The sequence below is a fragment of the Malaclemys terrapin genome, chromosome 2, assembly GCF_027887155.1.
Source record: "Malaclemys terrapin pileata isolate rMalTer1 chromosome 2, rMalTer1.hap1, whole genome shotgun sequence".
NCBI lineage: Eukaryota > Metazoa > Chordata > Testudines > Emydidae > Malaclemys > Malaclemys terrapin.
In genome coordinates this window covers 135,861,034-135,888,017 of record NC_071506.1, presented here as the reverse complement: position 1 = coordinate 135,888,017, position 26,984 = coordinate 135,861,034, and the positions used below count along the sequence as shown (strand labels likewise).

Sequence of the window (26,984 nt, the reverse complement as noted above, 5' to 3'; positions counted from 1 at the left end):
AGCCCGCATTTGGTGAGCACTGGAACATGCTAAAGGGTCCATGTATTTTGCTTTGGGGTACCTATGGACAGGATCAGTGTTGGTATTCTTGGTAAGGAAGTATTTCTGGGGTCTTGATTTCAGCATTGATTAATTATTTTCTGGACTTAGGATGAAGAGCAGTTTTTTTTTTCCTTGTGTGTCGCTGACACAGGATAGCTATGGCCTTGGATTGGCACATTTTTATGTGGGAGGGTGCTACTGTTACCATCTTAAAGCATTTTCACATGCTAGGATATTTTCTTCCATTAATTTCCCTTTTCTCTTGTAACAGCTAAAGCTAGCCAATTTCACTCAGCTGATAGTATCAATACTATACTGTAGTAATACTAGCCTTCTTACACAAAGGATAGACCCTCATGTAGGCAAAAGCTACCATAAGGTAGCTATGTGCTTGTGAGCACCTAGACATCTTGTCTACCCTTATGGTCTCTTCTTTTGTTGTGCCTCATTTTCTGAACCACCTGGTGCTATTCTTCTTTGCTTGTCTACCTCCCAGTTTGTGTTTTCCATCTGCCTTTATGCCAGAAGGCCTAAGTGAGTCTGCTTTCCCTTTGAGGGGATTATTGTTGTGGGTTTCCAACGTATGGTGAACTCCAGACTAAGCATAGAAATCCTATTCACACATAAGTAAACTGGAGTTCTATTCTTGATTTAATTGGGGCCAGGATTTCAACCTAAGTGAGTAGATAGGCAATACTAGTCTAGAAATGAGCTTCCTGCTGAGTCTTATTGTTACAACAAATTGGAAATTACATCTAAAAGGACACAATTATCTGCATGGATACTCTGGAGGATGCTGACTATGACATAACTAATCAGTGAGGCTGTATTATTACATGTTCTACATGGACGATGTGAAATCAATAGTTTGCTGTGGGGAAAAAAAACATGAAATCTCAGTGAAAAAGGAACTGTATGCCATTTGGGGTTTGTGAAAGACAATGCTGCGCGTATGACCAAATAGTAGGACCCTGGTTCTCATTTATACTAAGGCCCCTGTCTAACAAACATCCCGGCAGTGTAAAATGACCCTACCCTGGGTGTCAATATAATTTGCACCTTTGCACTATCAGAGAAATGTAAATGGGCCTTAGTAATCAAGCCCAAGAGAAAAACACATGGGGTCAGATTCTCAAGTGGTCAGTGCTGATGGTTGGAGCCAGATGCTCAAAATAGCTCAGCTTCCATTTAAGCATCTAAATGAGGGCCAGATTTTCCAAAGCACTCGGTACCCAGCAGCTCCCCTTGTGATATCTGTAGCCAGGTTTTCAGTTTTTAAACTCTGCCCCCTGCTGCTTACTACTGTTTGTGACTTATGTAACCCACCTGCTGAATTTGGGACACACTGCTGGATATTAATTGTAAAGAAGAGCTGCCCACACTCCTTTATTCAGGTTTCAAGGCATAGCCTCAGCATCTAATGCCAATAATCCCAAAGTGAAATTATTTAATTTCTTGCTGTTCTCATCCATCCAGAACGCTTAGATAACACTGCATGTCCTCTGTCATGAAGCTTGCTCCAACTGACAATGTTGTTACGTGACATTAAGAAGGTAGCACAGCCTGCAATAGTATTTGTATGAAGCGGATCATATGAGATCTCACCTTATATTTGACAAGATACTGGATTTGGCTACGAGTAACAGGAGAAGCTTCTCAGCACAGAGTGACAAAAAAAATACCATGATGGGTTGCACCCTAGAGCTGTGTGCAGTCACTGTTATCAGCCAGCTACCGAATTCTTAGAGGCAAAGTCTGCTAGGAATTGGCCTGCGTCTGCGCTGTAAGAGTAGGGAGCAAACTGGTGTATGGTCTCCTGAGACAGATGACCATATCCTAGTAGGCTATATATATATATATATAGCCTATATGGTGCATTCATGTGGGGATTGGCCAGAGAGTCCTTAAGTCTCCTGATTACCAGTCATAAGTAGAGGTGGTCAATGGCCCAGATATTGCCTGCCCTTTGATGCAAGAGCTACTCTTTCTCCCTTCCATCCTGCTATTAAGGAATAAAATTGTGGCATATGTGCCCTTCTGTTCATTTATGCTTTGTCTTTGAGGTGTCATCAGCACAGAAATTGCTGCCCTGTGAAACTTGCTATTTTTGTTCCGCGAAATGGCACTCTCCCTCCCCTCCCCCCCCCCCCCCGGCCATGAAAAGGATAGTGTTACTACTCATTCGGGGTCTGAGTCTGCCCCTTGCTCACATACAATGAGCAGTCCCTTACCCATTGCAATCATTAGGCCTGTTTTCCGAATAAGGTCCTACTTGGCAAGAGTCGGTGAAACTGGTCCCTAAACTCCAATGAACAGAGAGATGCTACAGAAAGAGCTGTTGGTCATTCGATAGGTGGTAGAGATCTCTCTCTACCTGATACACCATCCCCATCCCAGTGTGTTTCTGTAGGGCAGTGTGATATTGGAGAGAATTAGCTTAAAGTGAGACATAAAACCCATAGCACTGATAATCTATAATCATTAAAGTCTTGATTCAGTTTGACTTCAATGTGAACGAAGCACATGCTCAGAGTCAGAAACTTAAGTTTTAACTATGCAAGCATACAGCACTTCTAAGGTTTGTCTATGCAGGTTTCAGTGGTAGCCGTGTCAGTCTGTATTTATACCTGCTTCTGTATCTTTTACTTCAGACATCTGATGAAGTGGGTTCTAGCCCATGAAAGTTTATGCCCAAATAACTTTGTTAATCTCTAAAGTGCCACAAGGACTCCTCGGGGCTTTTTTTTTTTTTTTTTTTTTTTTTTTTTGGTCTATGCAGGGACACTCAGGAAAATTAATCTGAAGTAACTAAAGGTGCGAATTTAAAGTGGATTAGTCACACTGCATTAAACACTGTGGACACACTTATTCAGAATTAAAGTGGTCTTCATTTGATTTAGATTAATTTACTTTGGAAGTGGATTAAGATAAACTGAATTAAGGCCACTTTAATTCTGAATAAGAGTGGTCCATGCAGGCATTTAATGCAGTGTGACTAATCCACTTTAAAAAAGTTCATTGGAATTAATTTTCCAGAGGGCTGGTTTACAGTAGAAAATTAGATTGACCCAGCTCCATCACTCAGGGGTGTGAAAAATTCATACTACTGAGCTATGTAGTTAATCCAACCTAAGTCTCTGTGTAGACAGCACTAGGTCAAAGGAAGAATTCTTGCCCACTTAGACAAAAACATGACCATTTTAGACACTTCCCTAACAGGGAAGGATTCATTTTTGCTGAATATAAATCATGATTTGCATGCAGTGTCCCAGGCACATGCATGTGAAAACTTTTATGCTGTTAAAATCAGGGCCGGCTCCAGGGTTTTGGCCCCCACAAGCAGCCAAAACAAAAACAAAAAAAGCTGTGATCGCGATCTGCAGTGGCAATTCAGCGGGAGGTCCTTCACTCCCAGGCGGAGTGAGGGACCGTCCGCCGAATTGCCGCCGAATACTTGGACGTGCCGCCCCTCTCCGGAGCGGCTGCCCCAAGCACCTGCTTGAGAAGCTGGTGCCCGGAGCCAGCCCTGGTTAAAATGATAAACAAGTTACCTTTCACAAGCTATGGGAACCAGCTATCATATCTTTCAGCTAAAAAACACATTACAACATCATCTTTCATTGCTGACTGTGAACACTGTTTAGGCTATCATTCTCCACCCAAATGTGTGTCTCATAGCTCATCCCTTATTAACTTCATTGTGCATTCTTTTTGTTTTGTCATTTTCTTATCAGAAAAAAAAACAATAAAAGGGTGAACATTAGAAAACCACAGAATAGAGCAGGATGAAATCTCCTTAGCTTCAGTAGCAAGATAAATATCCCAATAAGAAAGAATTAGATTTGTCTTTTCCAAAACCTGGGTTGATTCTGGTTGATCGGTAGCATGATGTAAAGATACTGCTTGTTTTATGTTAGTGCCAAGAGGTTCCATCTGAAATCCAGGCAGCTTTGTGGTTGTTACCATGGTCCTTGCCCCAAAGAGCTCACAGTATAAATAGACAAGGAGTGGGAAAGGGAGAGCATTATTATCTCCATTTTACAAATATGAAACTGAGTCACAGAGAGATGAATTGACTTGCCCAAATTTATATACGAAGCCTGTGGATGGTCCAGAAACTGAACCCAGATCTGAGTCCCAATCCAGTGCTTTATCCATGAGACCATCCTTCCTCTACAGATATCTGGAGCCAAACATAACAGGGCTAGACTCCCTTTAGCATTGTTTCTTGTGCAGTCACGCAGGCTATTGTAAAATGCAACTAAATCAAACTGATAATGATTTACATACAACTTGTACGGACATAAAAGAGAGCACAAAGTGAAAGGCAGTGGAGAATCTGACCCTACCAAAAATATGAATAAATAAAAATCATCTGTGGTTGTTCTGTGTCACAAGTGACAACAGACAAAATACTTTGGATTACCACTGGGCTTGAAAGAATTCAGGCTTTTTTAAAAATAACGTTCATGGATAATATTGGTGCCTAAGCTTTTTTTAAGCTTTTTTAGATCTTTATCAATTTAAATGATCACAGTTGCACAAAATTAATGGGGGGAGCATCAGGTAGTAATTATTTAATGAGACTAGACATTGAAATTCAAATAGGTAAAGCTTTATAACTGTTAAAACATCAATTGTCACCATCCCATATCAAAATAAACAAATAAAATATCCTTAAATCAAACTTGATTTGCTCAAGCAGCATTTTTCTTACTTTGCCTATCTGTAAATTTTACCAATTATTGATGGACATCATTTTTGTCCTAGTGTGTATTTATGGTGAAATCAACATTTACCGACACTTACTGATTTATAAATAGAATTCTTCCGAGCCTAATTATCTTCCAATTAAACACAGAGGACACCATCCTTGCTCCCTTCTCTGTCATCCAGAGATAAAATTGAGACCCTGTATTTTGTTTTATGCTAAATCTGTAATCAGGTCTGATTATTTTAATCCTGACAGACAGATATCTTGGGCTTTCGGTAAGAAACAGGCTGTGCTGTGTTATGATACAGATTTGCTGGTGCGTAAATATCTATCGATACAGTTGGAATACAAAATTGTAAACATAGAGCTGGTGCATAGTTGCAGCTTTGAGTGATTATGGTTCTGTTAGTCTCATTTCTTTTCCTTGGTGGAATATCGTATATGTTTACGGGTGTTGGAGATCATTTGGTTATTTATAGGGTTGGAGATAGGTTGGTTCAAAGTTAAATATGCAAATACCAGTCCTTTTTTAAAAGGAGATAATTTGTATAACAGCCCAGGCAAAGAAACAGATCTAGTTGGACAAAGGCATACACAGTAGTTCTTGAGTTACTTGTTTCTTCATTTAATCTGTTTATTACAATAATTTTGTTTATAAACTGCAATCCAGTAGTCAAAATATTGTATTCAATTAAGAAAGAGCAGAGGCAGCTGGCAGCGAAAGAAAATTGTAAAGTGGTACAAAGAACGAACATTGAAACAAAGTCTTTCTTTTGTAGACTTACATTTTGATTCTTTTAAAAAGCGAGCAGAGAAAATAAGGCAAGAATTATGTAATCAATGTAACAGGCAATAATACACCCTGAAAATTGATAGTACTTTGTAAGACTAATTTCCAAAGTTGTTGAGCTGTAAGTGCTTATGAAGTCTGAAAACCCAGGTGGGGGTGTTGGGGAGGGAGGCTGAGAGAGAGAGTGAGTGACACAAATGCGCACACAATCTCTGTTGCTTTGATCCTGCACACATTTTCTCATGTGCTTAACTTTACTCACATGAGCAGTCCCACTGTCATTGAGTTAAGCATGAACATAAGTGTTTGCAAGATTGAGGCCTAATGTTCTGATCCAGAGTCCACTGATGTCAGTGGGAGTATTTCCATTGATTTTCTGATGGGCTTTGGCTCAGTCCCTTAGTTCGCACAGGACTGTGTAAAACTATAAAACAGAAGCCCACAGAGAATCTGTCTCTGTGTGTGGATAATAGTAATTTCCAGCGTTCTAGCAAAATACAAAGAGAAGGGCATATTTTTAAAGCCTTGGCATGTCTTAAGCAGTTAATATTCCATTCCTTTGTTTATTTCAAAGCCTCGTGTAATAGCTTTGCATCAAATCAAGGTGTCAGTGGAAGGCTGTTGAACTTTAAATGTAGCATCTCTGGTAGCAGGGGGATTTGCTAGGCATTGCAGTTGACATCACATTCAGGGAATACACATTTCTTGGAAGCATCAGAACTTAGAAAGATGCAGATTTTTGTTTTGATTTTGCCAAGCTTATTAAAAAAAAGAAATCTATTAGAACTTGGCTCCGGTTAGCAGAATATAAACTGCTGCTGGTGGTTGGTGTTTGTATGTACGGTCTGACCCATGCAGATGGCGGTGCCTCCTGTAAGTGGCTCAGGGCTTCGGGTGGTCTGCCTACGAAGCAGGTGCTGTTCAGAAAGGCTTTGGGTTGCGACATGGCATGATATATTATAATCTATATAATATACTAGCATATAATTAATACAGGGGTGTCCAAACCACAGCTCGTGAGCCGCATGCATGATTGCGGAGTCCCCCACACTATCCCTCCCACTTCACCTACCAGACTGGGGCGAGGGGAGCTCAGTGGTTCTACCCTGCAGCAAGGTGGTAGGGCTAATGGCTTCAGCCACGCAGAAGGCACCTGATGGGGCTTGGGGCTTCAGCAGGAGCAGAGCTGAAGCTGTGAGCCCTGGCAGGTGCGCCCAGCTCTCAAACTTCTGAAGATTATTGCATGCAGCTCAGAGGGTCAGTCAGTTTGGCCACCCCGATATATGATATAATATAATAAAATATAAAAGATTATATAATATAAGGAGGATATAATTTACAAACTGGACTCTGTTACAAGAGCATGACTCAAAAGAGAGATGGAAGGACAGATTGGGTCCTTTGGGCTGCTCACATGGTACAAAGGGCTCGGATATTGGCCAGCTGAAAATTCTCTGGTTGGAGAGAGCTCTCCGCTGACCTCAAATTGGCTGAGCCAGCTCCTACATGATTCCTCACCCCAGACTTGGTGTAAGGGATGTGTTGAGGTTGGAAGTGAGCCAAGGAAGGGAGGGGTCATGGCATGTGCTGCTGTACTTTGGCAGTTCTTAGCTGGCATATGTGCCCTTGGGGGCAATTGCCAGTTCTTGTAGGTTCTTGGAGGAGTGGAAGGTGATCAGGAACAGTCAACATGCATTCACCAAGGGCAAGTCGTGCCTCTCCAACCTGATTGCCTTCTATGATGAGGTAACTGGTTCTGTGGATATGGGGAAAGAATGGACATGATTATCTTGACTTTAGCAAAGCTTTTGATATGATCTCCCACAGTATTCTTGCCAGCAAGTTAAAGAAGTATGGATTGGATGAGTGGATAGAAAGCTGGCTAGATTGTCTGGCTCAACGGGTAGTGATCAACGGCTCGATGTCTAGTTTTGTTCAACAACTTTATTAATGATTTGGATGAAGGGATGGATTGCACCCTCAGCAAGTTCACAGATGACACTAAGCTGGGGGGAGAGGTAGATACAATGGAGGGTAGGGATAGCGACCAGAGTGACCTAGACAAATTGGAAGATTAGGCCAAAAGAAATCAGATGACGTTCAACAAGGACAAGTGCAGAGTCCTGCACTTAGGATGGAAGAATCCCATGCACTGTTACAGGCTGGGGACCAACTGGCTAAGCAGCAGTTCTGCAGAAAAGGACCTGGAGATTACAGTGGATGAGAAGCTGGATGAGAGTCAGCAGTGTGCCCTTGTTGTCAAAAAGGCTAATGGCATATTGGGCTGCATTAGTAGGAGCAAGGCCAGCAGATCGAGGGAAGTGATTGTTTCCCTCAGTTTGGCACCGGTGAGGCCACATCTGGAGTATTGCATCCAGTTTTGGGCCCCCTCCCCCACTACAGAAAGGATGTGGACAAATTGGAGAGAGTCCAGCGGAGGGCAACGAAAGAGAGGCTGAGGGAGCTGGGCTTGTTTAGTCTGCAGAAGAGAAGAGTGGGGGGGATTTGATAGCAGCCTTCAACTATCTGAAGGGGGGTTCCAAAGAGGATGGAGCTTGGCTGTTCTCAGTGGTGGCAGATGACAAAAAAAGGAGCAATGGTCTCAAGTTGCAGTGGGGGAGGTCTAGGTTGGATATTAGGAAAAACTTTTTAACTAGGAGGGTGGTGAAGCACTGGAATGGGTTACCTAGGGAGGTGGTGGAATCTCCTTCCTTAGAGATTTTTAAGGCCCGGCTTGACAAAGCCCTGGCCGGGATGATTTAGTTGGGGATTGGTCCTGCTTTGAGCAGGGGGTTGGACTAGATGACCTCCTGAGGTCCCTTCTAAGCCTGATATTCTATGATTCTATGATTGTTGTAACCTATTCCAACACTGGTGCTGGAGCTGCACAGGGCAGAGAATCAGGAAGCTGTAGCCACTTCCCAGAGAACCCAAACCATTGCATGTTTCAAGCAAATCTTGGCTCGAAATAATCCAGTCAGGAAACTTAATTTCCTGGCCCCAGTCATATTTTGTGAGGCTTAATATCCCTATCACATGCCAGGGATGGTTTCCACTGACTTCAGTGGCTGCCACTGCAGATTCAACCTTGTTATTAAATATGTCTGCCCCAAATTACTCAAGTAGACCAGAAAAAGGAAAAGGAGAAAAAATGGACATTGAAAATTCAGTCCATACATTTAGTTGTGCAAAGTCAAAGCTGCTTTTGAAAATTCAAGAGAGTCAGAGAGAAAGGATGGGCCTGTGGTTAGGGTAATAGCCTGGGATTTAGGACCTGCCTCCTCTCCCCAGATTCCTTCTGTAAAATAGGAAGAATAGTACTGCCCTACTTCAAATTGAATTTGTGAAGGTAAAATCCATGAAAGATTGTGAGGTGCTCAGGTATCATGGTGATGGAGAGCTATGCAAGTATCTAAGATAGTCTGTTGAGAGTAGTCAGGCATGTTGGAGTGAATCTAAAATAGGAAAGAAAGCTTGAAGACTTGGTTGCATGAAATCAGACTCCTCCTGGATTTAATTACTTTTTCAGGGATGGGACGATATTATTTATGCACATTTAAATTAATTATTTAAAGATTAAAATCCTGGTGTTTTTCAGAAAAGAAGGGATAAGTTCTGAATAAATCTAGTTTCAAGGAGCAAAATCCACTCCAGGACATGCAGATGTAATGTCTTGTGCCTCAGGATGCTACCGGAAACTCTGTATATTATTACCGCTGTTTTATGTAGTATTACCTACTTTTTCTACCATTATAATAGAGGGAGTAAATATGACAATCCTTAGACAGACTTTTTGCAGAAATCTACTAAATACCAGCCTCCAGTTAGCTGGGATGGACTTTCCATATGTTCTAACTGAGGCAGGCTTTTAGAAATGGGAGGAGATAGTTAACAAGGCTTTATCATAGAGACTGTGCTGTGTTAACTATGAATACCAAAAGGGATTTGAATACAGTGGTGTCAAACATAGCAGTTTCATTTCACAGGGGTTCCTGTGACCATTTCCTGTGGCTGTAATTTGCGTGCTATAATGTAGGGTGAGTGAAAGCAACTACCCCCTAAGGCTTGAGTCATAGAAGATAAAACTCAAAGCCAACATTTTTGTATTTAGATGCCTAAAGTTAGTCACCTAAATGAATGTCTGATTTTTCAAATGTGTTGAGTTTCTGCCACTCCCTCTAATGCAGTGGGTGTTCAGCACCCCTGAAAACTAGAGTACTTGTTTAGGTGCTTAAATAGGGAATCAGGACATATTTTTAGAAGTATTTATATGCCTAAAGATGCAAGTAGGAGCCTATTGGGATTTTGCCATGGATGTTAGGAGCCTAGCTGCTTTTGAAAATCCCACTAGCTAGGCAACTGTCTGCATCTTTGGGCACCTAAATATCTCTAAAATTCTTGCCCTAAGGAGTCAAATTACTTTGAAAAAAACTTCATTGTAACTTCTGACCTTCTAACGTAGATTCTCACCAATAACCTAGCGAAGTAGGTATGTATAATAGCGCCGGTTGAACAGATGATCTACAGGTTTGCTCGGCCCTGTGCTGATTGGCTGCAACAACTTCCTGACTCCTGTCTTTCTTGTCTACCTAACTATAAAAAGGGGGAAAGGGGCAACAGAGACACATAGGGTCTGTTTACACAGTCCGCCGCAGCAAGCATCCCAGCCTGCGTTGACAGACTTGGGCTAGTAGGTCTCGTGCTAGTGCTCTAAAGACAGCACTTTGAGGTTGCAGCTCAGCCTGGGCTTCAGAGCCTGAGCTGCAAATTCAAAGTGCTTTCTACACAGCTATTTTTAGAGCGCTAGCGTCAATACTCCTAGCCCAAGTCTGTCAACCTAGGTTGGGAGGCATAAACAGACAGATGGAATGACTTGCTTTGGATTTGGCGGTGGAGTCAAAATGAGGACCTTAAACTCCTGATTCCCATACGTAGTCTCTGAACTCCAAAGCAAGGCTGCTATACTTAAAATCTATGTGAAATCAGTGTCCACGTCTCATACTTGCTGCGTGTTAATTTAGTTATAACCCAGACTGATTGCTCAGATAGCATTGTATTTCCCCATTCTGAAGCCTCAAAACATTGTCTGTTTCTATCTTCAAAACACTGAGAATTTAGGGTATTGCTACAGAAGCTCCTTCGGGTTTCATATTTTTTTTAGCCAGCTGCTTCCGCCATGTCACCAAATGCTCTGAAGAGACAAGGGTAATTGGTATAATGATATTTGAGTTGGGAGATTGTGAAGAAGTTCTGTGTTTCACTGGATCCTTAGATCTTTCTGAAATATTAAGATATTTTGCTCAAACATTTTAGAAAGGTTTTGAACACATTTTTCCCTTTGCCCCCAGGGGAAATTAATTTGAATGCCAGAAGAACAGGTTTATCCTTCTATATTTGTTTGTTTGTTTTTTCTTCCCATGACACAGAATACAATCTGATTTTTTCAGGCTAGCTCTCGAGAGAGGTCTGCCAAGACTTTCTCTTCTCTTTCAATGATGCATTGAAAGAGAAAATGAGCCAGGAACATGTCCTCTGGGGAGGCCACAATCATACTACACAGATCAAGAGTTCAAGCACTTCTAAATTCAAGGATTAATTGGTACATAGAGTCATAGACCTACTTAAATTGGCAAAATTTATTGAAGAAAACTGTCAGACTTCCACACAGCTTGAGTTCCAGGTCTGCCTTTTGTTTACCAGGGACCACACTTTTTTCTGGAATTGTGGAAGAGTGGGAAATGTTTTTTAATGAAAACTTGATGTACCTTCTAATCAAAAGTTTGAAATTAAAAATTTTCAACAAGCTCAAGTTTGTTGAAAAATCAAAATTCAGAAAATTTCAACCAGTGGTAGCCTGGAACTCTTTACAGTGCGCAGAGACATCTAGTGGTTGCATAATAAACTGCGAGTATACTTACTACAAAGTGTGTTTGGACCAATACCTGCCTCAGACAGGATATCTGTTAATGCACTATGTAAAAGTCTGACTTCTAGCACACCTACTGCACAACTGTGACAGAGCTGCTTGGTTTCTGATGTTTTTAAAAGCTTAACAGATGTCCAGTGAAACTTGTGCTTAAGGTTTGCAAATATTTTGAGCAAACTTGGGCCCAATTAAACCATCCTGCCTTAGGATATTTGGGTATTAGTTGGACGTTCTAAGCTGCCGAGAGTTGTTTTTGAGAAGTAATGGGTTATTTTTTTCAAAACGGAGTGGGGGAATTTTATTTAAGGCCTGGAACTAGGAGCTATGTAGGGAGGGCAGGGTTCTGCTTTCTCAGCCAATCAGGACAAGTTCTAAGAAGGAGGGCAGGGCAGCATATAATCTCTCTTCCCTCATTGTAATGGGGAGAGACACTAACAGGAGGAGGATACCCTGCTAACTTCTCTTAGGTCAGGGAGAATGAGGCTGGAAAGTTTTGATTCTGCCCCCGAACTGTGGAGGAACGTCTGGAAACCCGAACCCACCAGAGATGCCTGGGGAGAAAAAGGACATTGGGTTGGGATTGTTTTTTTTTTTTTTTGCCCAATTTTTGTTTGTTTGAGAGGCATCACAGACAGCTAGTCAGAATAGAGCTGCATGGATTGTGCGTAATGTAACAAACCAGTGGAGCAAATATTGTGCGCGGTACAAACAAATAAGCAATCTGTATTTCAATTTGGACAGAATATCCTGAAGTTAGGACTCACTTTTTTCATGAGTATTTGTGCTATTAAAGCATGAGTGTGTAAATATAGGTGGCAAGTGATTGTGAACTATGACTGAATCAAAATTTGCTTTTGAATTTGTATGGGAAAAATGGTGCCCACCCTTCATCTCTCCTTCTGACTGCATCTCAATGGAGAACGTTGTACAAAAGGATAGAGAATATTTATGATCTTGTTGCCTGCATTAATCAGTGTTTTTTAAACATATGACAATATATTGGTTCATATATTCACAATTATTTGAGCTTTGGGCACCTGGTGTGACAGATGTATCGACAAGTGACCACATAATGCAGCAGTTAATAAAGGTCTACATGTTTAATGACATCAGACTTGCTAATTTGGGAGTCCCTCATGGAAATGAATATTTATTAGGTACTGGCTGTTTCATTCATTTTGCAGACATGATTTGCAGACAAGCCCACCAGATTTAGAGGGCAAGATGAAGGCAATATTATTCTGCACAAATAAACAAGTGGGGTGGGAAGGTTTGGTATCGCTGAGTGAGGAATGGATATAAATTCTAACACCACAGTATAGGATATGAAGGAAGCCCCTTTCCTCGGGGCGGGGAGTGGGAAAAAGTGTTATATGCTGAGAATAAAAGTATTAAATAAAGAGACAGAAAACTCAGCCATATACATTCAAACCTAACCATAGGGATTGCAGATTATTTCTTCCTGTTCAGGCCACTTTGTGCCACCCACCAAAACTGGCCCTGATTATCCAGCTAAGAATTCTGCCAACACGGAGGAGCTACCTGCTGGCTCAGAGAGTCATTGCTGGCTCCTATAACAGCTGCCCTCTCCTCACACATTGGTGTAGGTGGGAGGAGTATATCTGTGATACAGCTATTCACAACTAGCATGTAGTCTCACAGAGAATATAGCCCGTTCAGTTAGAGCAGCCTCTAAAGTGCTCTGAATTTCCCCAATGGTCAGGGTCAGGTATAAATTCAGCCTGGGAATCAGAGAGGCCTCATTTGCCTCTCCTGGACTCTTGTATTAAGCTTATCTCATCTTATCTGGCCCAGTAATGTCTCTAAATGGAAGGGAAAGAGGGAGAAATCAGTGCAAGCACCCCTAAATTCTGAGGGGTTCAGAATACAGAATCAAATTATCTAGCTCTGCAATGAGTCAAACTAAAACAATAGATTGGAACATGCCTGAATTTCATTGGAGAGTTTCAGTATCTCGGTCCCCATTTAATCTAGCTATTTATACTACGTTCATCACCTTGATATCTGAAATGCCTTAGGCCCCTCTTTAATTAAGACTGTGTACTGAAAGTGAACTTCCCCAGTGTTCAACCATATCAATGTTAATTTAGCTTGAGACTGGGAGTACGATTAGAGCTATGTCCATATTGAACCTCAAAACAGACTGGAGTTTTGAATATTGTTGCCATGGTTTTTTGCATAGTTGCATAGATGGCAACAAATCTCAAAAATCCAGTCTGTTTTGAGGTTCATCATGGACCTAAATTCTATCCATGTTATAGAGGGTGGACAATTTATGAATTTACCCTGTATACGTTTTATAGAGAGTAAAACAGATTTATTTGGGGTTTGGATCCCATTGAGAACTGGGTGTTTGGGTCCTGGAGATAGGTAACCTACTGAGTGGTTTTCAGTTAAAGCCTGCAGCTTTGGGGGTGTGGTTCAGACCCTGGGTCTGTGTTTGCAGCAGGCTAGCATGTCTGGCTCAACAAGGCAGGGTTCTGGAGTCCCAAGCTGGCAGGGAAAACGGGCTCAGAAGTAATTTCAGCACGTCAGGTGACAGTCCCAAGGGAGTCTCTGTGAGCCATCACAGTAATCTCTTCTGAAAATCAGGCCCCAAATCTGTCAGATTGGGGATCTGAAAATTAACACATCCAAAATCAGCTTTTGAAAATATGTACCTAGTTTTGTAACCATTTCTATTTATTTTCCCAACCAGTCATCATGTACATCAGCTTTCTGACCCTCTCCTCTAGTTATCTCTGACAGTGCTTAAGGAAGAGTCAGCCCTGAGTAATATGGGTCTTCATGGAGAAATGGGGCTAACTTTTTTGAAGAAAAGGAGCCCTGTTTCCATGTGAACCTGTGTGCAATAACTCACCTACATTTGTGCATGTGGTTATTACAAACGTGCATTCATTTTGGTGTTTGCGTGTAGAAAGGGACATGTAGATGCCCACCTCAGTTACTTGCATATGCAAATACCAGGTTTGGGTGTGAAATCATATTAAGGCCCCAAATCCTGCACTTAGATTTTTATGTTTGCCTTGAGCCCTTTTGAAATCACTGAGGCTCTGTGTGGATGCGAATAAAGATACAATTGCAAGATCTGGTCCTAACTGTGCACTCAAATGACATACAGAATGGTAAATAGCCCTAGGCTTCTGGACTCTGAAAATCTGGCCCTTAATGTAGTATTCAGGGTCTTCACTCAAAAAGAATGTTGAGACCATTTAAAAATAAAAGCAGAAAGATCGCTTGTAAGGTGAATCTGCCACTTACTGTAGGCATGTTACTGCAATATATAGAATGCTGTGTGAAAGAAAAGCGCTCACAAATGTTCCATTTAATATGTTCTATTTCATAACTGCTTTCACGTTCCTGATTTAAAAAAACAACAACAACCCTTTGCTAACTGCAAAGAGAAGCATGGAGTGGAAGAGAGAATGAAAGCAAAGTGGCTTGGTAGAGATAGAATTAGCATAATCAGGCAAAGCACAATAAAATACTTTGCAGTGACAGCTCTTCTGCATAATGCTGTCTCACTGAGGTGTTACTTAATACATATTGCAGTGTGGGGGGGAGGATAGCAGGGAGGGAGGGGCCCCATTAAAATGGGGGAGTTTCTGCTGTTGTAATTAAGATTCTGTTGGCATTCCATTATCAACCCTATTTTAGGAGTATAACATGTTGGGAAACTTTAATACTGAGAAGAAATTTAAAGTGAAATGCCTTGATATTGTAACAAAGGTGTTTTTGTTTTGTTTTAATTTGTGTATTTTGGTGTGTGAAAATCTGTTTTTCAAGACAACAGCCTGAAAAGAAATAAATACAATTAGCTCTTCCACATACTTCATAAGTGGAAATGCATGTCATTATTCAATAATATGGACTGTGCTTTCAAGATTATTATTTTTTAATAGTTAGATATAAAACATTTGAGGCCTCAATCCGGCAAGGTATTTAAACACTTCAATGGGCCTTAAATTTAAGGACTGGTTTAAGGACCCAATTCAGCAAGTTGCTTAAGCATGTGCCTACTCTAAGGCAGCCTTTGGTGAAGTCAATGGGGCTACTCGTATGCTTAAAGTTAGGCATGTGTTTAAGTGCCCTCTATTCAGTATGGGTTCTTATACTATGCTCATAACTGTAGTATCTGAGCGTCTTCCAGTCATGCATTAAGCAACATGATTATCTTCTATCACACATTTGTTCTCTCATCCTCTCCCCAAGGGAGAAATATGGACAGTGGAGTGCTATTTTTTACAATAAAATTATACACACACACGTTGTTATATGCATATGTTAGAGAAGGCAAGGTCAAAGAAATGTGCCTGCCATTTGTAGCAGAACATGGTGAGGTTTGTGATGGTCCTTAATTCCTGGGGGAGTTTGTTCCATAGTCTCAAGCCAGTCCCTTGCTGAATCAGGACCTAAATATTTTGCTAGATCAGAGAGCAAAGTAACCAAGCTACTAAACTCTTTAAAGACAGGTTAGCTTTCTCCCTTGGTCTATCCCAGCGGCTTACAGAGGAAAATTATGCCATCTCTTGTATGACTTCTCTTGGAAATGTCACAGTGGGTACTGGACAGCATTCCTGATGCAAGTATCCCCTGTGCAGCTGTGCAGAGATGACTTGAGGACAGGCTGGAGAGAAAAGGGTACACGGGCTGTTTCACCTCTATAAATTGGCAACGTGATGCAGGGATGTGTTCCATACTTGAAGTCAGAGAAGCAGCTGCAGAGGGCGTGATGCAAAGCCCATTGATATCAGTGAAGACCCCGTTGACACCAGTAGTCTTTGAATCGGGTCTATAATGACCAACTGCACTGCAGTTCCATGGCCTCTCTGGGAGAATTTGTTTTCCTCAAGAATTGAGGAAGAACTGCTCAGAGCGCAAAATGGTTTCTAAGGCTGTACAATTGTGGGTGGCTGCTCATATTACATTGTGTGGTGGGTTTGCAGTATGGACTATTCTCCATTAGGGACATAGGTTGAGCCAACCAAAGTCATTGTCGTTCGTGACTTAAACGAGGACTTGAACCCAAGTTGTCAGAAGGGAATTGTCACTGCTCTCACCATAGAGTTGCGGCTTGAGCGCTTCATATCCTTGTGGTGCATACAAATATCTTCCCCCTCTTCTGATTATTTTTCTGCATATGCGGTTTTTCACTATTTGAGTTGCCCTGTGTATCTTGAGTAGCTGCATCCACCATTATCCCTAGAGCCTGGCCCAGGTAACCACATAAACCCCATTGAGTTGTGCATAGTTTCCTACTGAAGCCATAACTCACTTGGGGATTGGACTCTGACTTGCCAGAAAATCTAGGAAACCTACAGTGAACTTCACCTAAGTTTGGAGGTTTTTGTAAAACTTAAAACTAGTTGCTGGACTTTTTTTTTTTTTAACCCAAAAGTAATTTCCATTAAAAATGGTGAGTCTACATATTGAGTCAACATAAAAATCCCATATTGAGTCAACACTTTAAAATTAAACAATTTTTCTTTTCAAATGAAATTTTTAAAAATCTAATTTTTAAACAGTTCTACATAAAACCAGGAACTTTAGCGTGAGTTCAGGAGTTATGACCAAGTTTTTTTTGCAATTGGCAACCCCCGAAAAGCAGGTCTTTATCCATGCCCTGTTATGTATGATCACTGGGTGTAAAGATTGTTACAAAGAAGACACATCAGTTATCCTATTGGAATAAGAACACCATTCAACGTTAAACAAGAAGGAATCCAGTCCCACTTCTTGAACTGGCAGAGTTCAAGCTTGTTGCAAGAGTGATGCACCAGGCCAGTTCCTTCAAAGTCAACGGGAAAACTCCTAGTGGAACTCAATAAATTCTTGGCCCTTAGTTTTTAGGAACCAGATCCACAAACATGTTTAGGCTACTAACTTGCAGTGAAATGAATGGAAGTTAGGAATTTAAATACCTTTTGGATTTGTATCTTGGTGCACTATACCAGTGAAATCACTCTGGGTTGAGAGTGCTCAGCACTTACCAGGATCAAGCCCTAGGTTAGAAGAAACAGCACAGCTCCTGTCCAAGTGAATATTGCTACGTTCTTAGAGGATGCTGATCACCCTCTTATGAATTCAACTGCCATGAACGGAAAAGCAAAGGAAGGGGTTAAAGGGATTACATAAACAGCAGTTGAATTTTTACATCTCCTGCAGTATGTTCAAATGTTCTGATTAACAATCCGTTTGCAAGTGGTGATTTATGGTTCGTCCACAGAGATTTCATTTCCCTCGGGCAGCCCATGGACAGAACATGTTCATCTGTTCAAAATCAATGGGATAATTCTTATACTCTATTTTCAAAAGTGATGTAGGCACTTTTGAAAAGTTTACTTGAGATCTAGTAGACTGAATTCATTCACAAAACGAAGTTGGAGAAGCCACTTTGCTTAAATCAATTAAAGCTGTGCCGGAGACTGGCTGGTTTCCATAAAGCTTATTTTCCTCTCAATCTATGTTATCATCTTTTTTTCTTAAATATATCAAATAAAAAGGACTATTAATATAGTTGAAACACTGGAATTAATATAATTTAAATCCCAATGTATAGGTTTCATTTGTGTAGCAGATTCATGTTACAATAGAAATTGGCACTGGATTCCCTCCTCGTCTGTTCAGAAGAGGATTATTCCCCACAATATTATTGTATAACAAACTTTTATTTTTAAATCTCTCTCTCTCTCAAGAAGGAGTGTTTGTGGAATGATATGGGGCCTAATTCTGATCTCACTGACTTTAATGGAATTGTTGTTTTTGTTTCTATTGTGTGCATGGCAACCTGGGTTGTAATACCACAGTGCTCAGGCGGGCTGTGCACTAACTGTCCATGTGCACCAACTAACTGCTTCCCCATTGATTTCAGTGGGTGCAGAGTTAGGCCAGCTCTACATGCTTTCTACACCCCTGGTGGGGTCTAACAATAATTAGATTTTTCAAAACAGTCTAAGGGAGTTAGGGGTGTGGTTTTGGGCACCTCAGTCTCTTAGGTTAAATCTACATAATGAGCTAGGGGTGTGATTTCCCCATTCGTTTATGCATACTCACTCTAGCTCAGTGAGAACTTGTGCAATGTAAATAGCCCATTTCATGACTTCAGTGCACAATTTGCATGATTTATTCCTGTCATATAAGATGATAAATTTGCACACTAAGATCTGTAAATCTGTATTTATTCATGCCATATGGAAGCAAATAAAAAATCATTCCCTCTAAGCTCATTCTTAAAATTAAAAAAAAGTCTGTAACTGAAATGTACTAAGAACAAGAAATTGAACTGTGCACCAACATTGGGTGGACCAGTAATAAATAGTGTTACAGTAGGTGACTGCCTTAGGGCAGGTCTACACTACGGGGCTAAGTTGACCTAAGGTACGCAACTCCAGCTATGTGAATAATGTAGCTGGAGTTGACGTATCTTAGGTTGACTTATTGCGGTGTTTACACCACGCTGGAACTCCCATCAACTTATCATATGCTTCTCATTCCAGTGGAGTACCGGAGTTGACAGGAGAGCAATAAGCGGTCAACCCCTAAATCGACCCCCAGTGCACGTTGATCCCCCGGTAAGTGGAGACAAGCCCTTAGAATGTTAACCCTAGTCCTTTAGTTCAAAAGGTCGCTTTTCTTGCCTTTGCCCTCGCAAACTGAAGCACAGTGTCAGAGATCCAGAGATTGGCCAATGGCATTTTCAAGTGGTAAAATAGCCAGCAATGTCAGTCTTTCATCGGCCATTGTTGATCGAAGATATGTTTTAATGTGCCTGAGCTTCAGAAGTCTTAGAAAGTCATCAAACATTATGTGTTAAGCATGGTGAAAGAAGCATTACTTTTATAGTCTTGCATAGATAGGGGTCTCTGGCATCTCATTAAATATGTTCATTATTAGTTGCTGTTTACTCTCTTCAGGTCTTAAAACACAAGTACATTTTCACAAGTACACCATAAAACAAGGTTCACAATATCACAGCTGGGTTCTCTTATCTCACTGACTGACTAGTGACACGCTGTCCCTTATATACCCGCGGGGGCATGGCAGACAACATTCTAGGAGGTTCAAGGAAAATGTAGTTATCAGAAAGTGTGGAAGATTCCACGAGATTCTACAAAAGTCCAGAACATTCTAGGTTAGTGAAAAATATATCCACATACGGAATACCTGAAATATTTTACTTCAAACATTCTATTTCCCCTGTTGTCGCTAACAACAAAAACAGCACCACAAGCCTGGCACCTTAGGTGGTCTCCTGGGTTGCCTGCCCCTAAATTCAGCCCTGACTGTTTCTCTTCCTTTAAAACTGTTACTGTGCATTGCACCAGCTCTGCATTTCCAACCTGAATGGAAATAAGCTGTGCATGCCAAATTCCATGACTGTGAGCAGCTCATCAGTGTTGAAATGTCAGATGGCGTATACAAATAAGACAGGCAGTCAGGGCTAATGGAGCAGGTGACTTCAAGGTTGAAAATGAATGCCAATAACTTCTTAGGTCTGTCTCATTCTGTTGTGTTTAAAAAAATTAGTAAACAATTATATATAGTAAGCTTGCTCACATATCAAACAAATGTAATAGCTGCCATTTGGCAGTGGGATACGCTCTAGGGCAATTCCTGCTCATCCTACAGTGCTTGTATCTGTTAGCCTTGCAGAATAAGGAAGGAGAACTACCAAGCTAGCATGCAACCTACCCTACAGTGATGGTATGGTGCTTTACTGAAGGTTAAATACCAACGGGTCTGTTTCTCCTTTCCATTAAGTCCTATTTATATCACGCTGGCAGTGTAAAAGGGCCTTAAAGTGTGTACCGATTTTAAGGCCCGTTGACACCTCCTGAATGGTACAAACAGGAGTCATGCCGTTTTGTTCACTATCAACAAAAGATGTCTTCTTACTACACATTATCTAACATGTGGTAACTAACGCAAGGAAAGAACCTTGGTGAAGACAAGGCCACTGTAGTTTTTTAACACGTGTTAGCAAGTCAAGGTAAACCCTAGTCTTCCTCCTCTTGTTTCCTTTGACCTGCTAACAAATTTTAAAACTACAACTCTCTTGTTTTCACTTTGTGTGACCATGTAGTGCAGTGCTGCTTCCTATTACCCAAGCACTGCACAAAAGCTACCTAAGTAGGGACCGGATTCTGACGCTCTTAGTCATGTTGAGCTGTGCCTCACTCCTTTAGTAACCCATTGATTTCAATGAGACCAGCCAAGGATCAACACAAAGAAGAAGAGGACATAATCCAGCCCTAAGCCAGGACCCACCTCTGTGAGGTATCATGTTTAGGAGAGCATGTTCATTGTAGATTACAGATGTTGCTTAATAAAAGCATACTACCTTGCTGTGACATGAGACTCATTAATTTACAAAAGGGAGTATTTTGATTTGTATCTTCTAGAAATGGTGAAATAGTCTTTTTTAAGAACATAGCAGTTTGATAACTGTTTCAAGTTACAGCAAGTACAGCATTCTTACCGGCGTGCTGCCAAAGCGGGGGTGAGGGTCGGAGGGGGTTGAAATGAAGAAGCAGATCTGAAGAGCATGTCTCCAATTTGGCAGAGATGTGAATGTATGACATCTGGCCTGAATCAGTATAGCAGAGGCATGGAACACAGAGTGGTACCATTGCAACTCTGGAAGGAACTACAGAGAGAGAGAAAGAAAAGCAGTATTGCCAACCCCAAGCATTCAAAGCTCATGAGTCAGGTCCCGCAAAATCATGACATTGGCTTAAAAATCATGGCATTTTTTTTTAAAGCAACTGGGCTTCTTCTTGATGTGCTTTCTGTGTTTTTCAGTGTTTAGGGTGCACTCAGTTTACATTTTCAGGCTTTTCTCCACAGCCGAGGAAACTGGACTCTACCTACTTATAAAATGGAAGTGAAGGTTTTCATTAAATCACATGACTCCATGAGCTGGGGCTTAAAGAAAAACACAAACTCACAATAAAATCATGAGAGCTCACAGTGCTGAATATGTACTGATGAGGAAGAACTGGATTAAACACTGAATATATTATGGGCCGGGGAGAAAAGTTGGTTTCCTTCCAAACTCCATTAACCTCCTATATAGGCCTTTTTGTAAAAAGTCAGAGGGGAAATGGATTCATTGCTGTTGTGTTGACAAATAATCTTATCCAAAACTACTACTACTAAATCACTGACAATAATTAATTCAGTATATCCCACAGGACATCCATTCATGAAGGGGCCTGATCTGGGGAAGGTCCTCAGCTGTTGTATTGGTTTCAGTGGAACTATGACAGTTTATACAGCTGAGGTTCTGTCCCATTGATGCTACCCCCTTTACAATCATGCATAAAATCTTGTTCAAATAAAAAGCCAGGTTGTGAATCCCTTATTCCCACTGGTGAACAATTATTCACCCGAGTAGTCCTATTGAAGTCAATGAGACTTCTCATGTGAGGAACTACTCCCTAAAGAGAGTAAATGATTCATAATCTGACCTACATTTAACAGGTTTTTTTAATAGCACGAGTGTGTTGCCAAACATTTCCAACCTTTTGAAATTGCAGATTTCTAGGCTGAGCAAAAATGGCTGCAATTTTCTTTTAAGGTGATAATGTCACTACAGCTTTTGAATTAAACTGATTAAGCAAAACTGGAATAAGCCTCACTCAATAGCAGGTGTAAACTCCTATTTGAATTATTCTCATAATGAATTTAAAAAGCTCCATTACAAACACTCTGGTTCCACAGATGGTAGCGTTGAAAGCATCTACTTATCCACCTTAGTTTAATTACAAGCAAATTAATACAATTTACTTCGTTATATGGGGTGAGGGGAATGATAATTTGAAAGAAGGCAGCATCGATGGCAATTACACCCCAGGCTTGATCAGTCAGAACTGGCCAGTGGTGTAATGCAGTTGCTAGAAATATGATGGAAGCCATTAAAAAGGCTATATTTGCCAGCAGATATCACATACACACCACATTAAAGGCCTAAACTTGCACCCAGTAAAGCCAGTGGAAGTCTCTCTATTGACTTCCATGGGAGTTGGATCAAGCCTTAAATTTGGATTTTAGGTACGGGGTAAAGTTTGGTGCCACTGGTTGATAAATACTGATTTTGTACTGGCGGTCACTCTTGTACTTTTTTTTGGAAGATGAGACCAACAACTCCTCTCTTTCAGACAGTGGTTTTTATATGCAATAATACTTACTTGGCTTTGAGCTTAAGGTCAGTTCTCATTCTTATCTGAAGCTTAGTCAAACCTCCTCTTGAGTCAACCACGCTAGGCTGGAAAGCTTCCGAGAACAGGGTTTCTTGTGGGATTTCTGCTTCCTCCTACTTCTGATCCCAAGAATAGCCTTCCTTGTGGCACTTAGTCTTTAGCTTCTAGTCCCAGCTGGAAGAGAGCTGATCTCTGGGAACTGAAAATCATTGTTTAGAAAAACATCCTATCTAAACCTCAGGAGAAGGCTTAGTTCAAGTTTGGATCTGAAAGTGAAAGGAGGTTCATGATGTTTACTCTACTTGAACAGCTACACCAATCTCTAATAATGGATTCTACAGTCCTTACTTAGGCAAAATACCTATTGAAGTTAATAGGAATTTTGCCTTTCTGGGGAACAGTGTGCTGGGATCAATATGAAACTAAAGGGCTTTTTACTATGTCCTGTTTTGCATTGAACAGTGATTGCAATAATAACATAGTAATGAACTGGCACACGTGTGTGTACAGCAGTGCATCTCTCTAATGGATGGAATCAGGATTGTGTGTCATAGTCTCTATACTCACAACTACTAATAGAGATTCTCCTTGCATTTAAGGGCTGAGGTGAGGGTGGGAATGAGGAGGAGTGGCACTGTACATGTAGAACTCAGATCCGCTGTTGTTTATGAAGTTTTCTTGGCTGTGGTGTTCACCGTAATGGTGATGGTGAAACAAATCCATAGCTACTTAGGGATTTTAATATCTTTAAGGTTGAAATCTTCAAAGGACCCAACTCCCCTTGGAAATCAATGAGATTTGAGTTCCTAACTCTCTTAGGCTCTTTTGAAAATCCCCAACTGGTTATACTATATTTTTTTTATATACCTTTAAGTACAACTATTAACTACCTTTTCAGGTAGCACAGTTCTTGGACATGTTACCATTGAAGCTTAGTTAGTTAGTTAGTTTGTTTTAAAAAGGAAGACTCCTCTGTATACCTGAGGCTAACTAATCTGATTGTAAAACTCCACTTTTTCTATTCCATTGATCCAATTTATTTTCATTTTTATCTATGCTGAATGGACTGAACCCATTAGTCATTTCAGGGAAAGGTGAAAATAATCTGTTATAATATCTGCAAAGCTGCTGGGATGCATATTGTGCCCAAAACTCAGAAAGCGAGGAATAGAAAACATCTGTAGGTAAAACAGCAGCCATTGCTTCTTAGAAAATGGAAACTACTCTTTGAGACTTGAGTTCAGAGGTGTATTTGAAATCACCTAATTTGATCATTTACAGTTCAGCACACAAATTCACTCCTATTCAGGGATAAATAAAATATGAGCTTCTGTTATGCCTAAGCAGCAGAGAGTCCTGTGGCACCTTATAGACTAATAGACGTATAGGAGCATGAGCTTTCGTGGGTGAATACCCACTTCTTCATATGCATGTAGTGGAAATTCCCAGGGGCAGGTATAAATATGCAAGCAAGAGTGAGTAAGACTAAAGATAACGAGGTTAGTTCAATCAGGGAGGATGAGGCCCTCTTCTAGCAGTTGAGGTGTGAACACCAAGGGAGGAGAAACTGCTTCTGTAGTTGGCTAGTCTTTGTTTAATCCTGAGCTGATGGTGTCAAATTTGCAGATGAACTGAAGCGCAGCAGTTTCTCTTTGAAGTCTGGTCCTGAAGTTTTTTGTTGCAGGATGGCTACCTTTAAATCTGCTATTGTGTGTCCAGGGAGGTTGAAGTGTTCTCCTACAGGTTTTTGTATATTGCCATTCCTAATATCTGATTTGTGTCAGGACCAGACTTCAAAGAGAAACTTCTGAGCTTCAGTTCATCTGCAAATTTGACACCTTCAGCTCAGGATTAAACAAAGACTGTGAATGGCTAGCCAACTACAAAAGCAGTTTCTCCTCCCTTGAGCCTGGTCTACACTATGACTTTAATTCGAATTTAGCAGGGTTAAATCGAATTAACCCTGCACCTATCCACACAACGAAGCCATTTATTTCGAAATAAAGGGCTCTTAAAATCGATTTCTGTACTCCACCCCGACGAGCGGAGTAGCGCCAAAATCAATATTGTCATTTCAAATTAGGGTTAGTGTGGCCGCAATTTGATGGTATTGGCCTCCGGGAGCTATCCCACAGTGCACCACTCTGGACAGCAATCTGAACTCGGATGCGCTGGCCAGGTAGACAGGAAAAGCCCCGCGAACTTTTGAATTTTATTTCCTGTTTGCCCAGCATGGAGAGCACAGGTGACCACAGAGAGCTCATCAGCACAGGTAACCATGCAGGCCAATAATCGAAAAAGAGCACCAGCATGGACCATACGGGAACTAATGGATCTGATCGCTATATAGGGAGAGGATTCAGTGCTAGCAGAACTTGGTTCAGAAAGACGAAATGCCAAAACTTATGAAACACTCTCCAAGGGCATGATGGAGAGAGGCCACAATAGGGACTCAGAGCAGTGCCGCGTGAAAGTCCAGGAGCTCAGACAAGCCTATCAGAAAAAAAAGGAGGCAAACGGTCGCTCTGGGTCAGAGCCGCGGACATGCCGCTTCTAAGCCGAGCTGCATGCAGTTCTAGGGGGGGGCCGCCACCACTACCCCACCTTTGACCGTGGATTCCGAGGCGGGGATAATCTCATCAGCTACACCTGAGGATTCTGCGGACGGGGAAGAGGAGGAGGAGGAGGAGGAGGAGGATGAGCTTGCGGAGAGAACCCAGCACTCTGTTCTCCCCAACTTCAGCCTGACTGAAGTACCCTCCCAAGCCAGTATCCAAGACCATGACCCCATGGAAGGGATCTCAGGTGAGTTTACCTTTTAAAATATAAAACTTGTTTTAAAAGCAAGCGTTTTTTAATGATTACTTTGCCCTGAGGACTTGGGATGCATTTGCAGCCAGTACAGCTACAGGAAAAGTCTGTTAATGTGTCTGGGGTTGGAGCGGAAATCCTCCAGGGATATCTCCATGAAGCTCTCCTGGAGGTACTCCAAAAGCCTTGCCACAAGGTTTCTGGGCAGTGCAGCCTTATTCCGTCCTCTGTGGTAGGACACTTGACCACGCAATGCTTGCAGCAAGTAATCTGATATCATTGCATGACAAAGCCTGGCAGCGTATGGTCCCCGTGTTCGCTGGCATTCAAGCAACATCCGTTCTTTATCTCGCTGTGTAATCCTCAGGAGAGTGATATCGCTCATGGTAACCTAGTTGAAATATGGGAATTTAATTAAGGGGACAGAGGTGGCCGTTCCTACTGGGCTGTTTGCCTATAGCTGAAAAGAAATCCTTCCCTGCAGTTAGCCAAGCGTGGGGGGGGGGGGGAGGAATTGGCCCAGAGCTTTTCGCGTTTGGCTAGCAGGGATCTTCCCTGATACCAGCCATGCGGTGGGGAGAGGGATAAAGTGATCATCCAGAGAATTGGATGGTGGGGGGTTAGTTTGTTTTCTGCTGCTGAAGGTTAACAGGAAAACCGCAGCACTCAACGGTCTTTGCTTGGTATGTGGGAAAGGAGGGTGCAGAAGCCGAAAGACAATGGCTTACCATGGCCGCATGCAAGCTGAATTCTGTTGCCCGGACCTGCGTCTGTGATCTCTAGCAGCAAAGCCACAGGGCACTCAATATTAAGAGGCAAAGTGCGACCTTGCACAGAAATCATATGTGCTATGTAATGTGAATAGTGTTGGTCACCGTGAAAGAGTATAAGCATTGTTCTGCAAAATGTATCTTTTTAAAAAAATTCTCTCCTTTTTTCCCCTCCTTCCAGCAGCTGCAAATTTTTCAAGCCTCCCTCCTCCGTCCCAAAGGCTATCACAGATAAGGCGTCGGAAAAAGAAGACGCGAGACGAGATGTTCGCAGAAATCATGGAATCCACCTGCAGTGAAAGAGCTCATCTGAATGAGTGGAAGGACATGGTTTCAAAGTATAGGAAAGAAGCCAGTGAACGTGAGGACAGGAGGGACCAACGTGAGGACAGGAGGGACCAACGTGAGGAGAGGAGAGACGCTCGAGATGAGAGTTGGCGGCAGGAAGATCAGAGGAGGCAGGATGCAACGCTGGGGCTGCTGTGTGAGCAAACAGACATGCTCCGGCATCTGGTGGAGCTTCAGGAACGGCAGCAGGATAACAGAGTGCCGTTACAGCCTCTGTATAACCCCCCTGCTCCCTCACCATGTTCCATAGCCGCCTCACCCAGACGTGTAAGAACGCGGGGGGGGGGGGGAGGCTCCGTACACCCTCCCATTCCACCCCAGTGGACAGCCCAACCAAAAGGCTGTCATTTTTTTAACCTTT

General features: G+C 41.7%; 1 protein-coding gene across 4 annotated transcripts in view; it reads left to right on the top strand.

The window, feature by feature from the left end:
• Positions 1-26,984, top strand: part of LRRTM4 (leucine rich repeat transmembrane neuronal 4) — a 410,871-nt gene that overhangs the window by 65,142 nt on the left and 318,745 nt on the right. For 2 of the 4 annotated variants that reach the window (XM_054016734.1, XM_054016736.1), the window contains exon 3: positions 18,990-19,064. The exons of the other annotated variants lie outside the window; for them this stretch is intronic. In XM_054016734.1, coding sequence (XP_053872709.1) covers positions 18,990-19,064 — 75 coding nt within the window. The remainder of the gene's footprint in view (positions 1-18,989; positions 19,065-26,984) is intronic. 4 annotated transcript variants of the gene reach the window in all.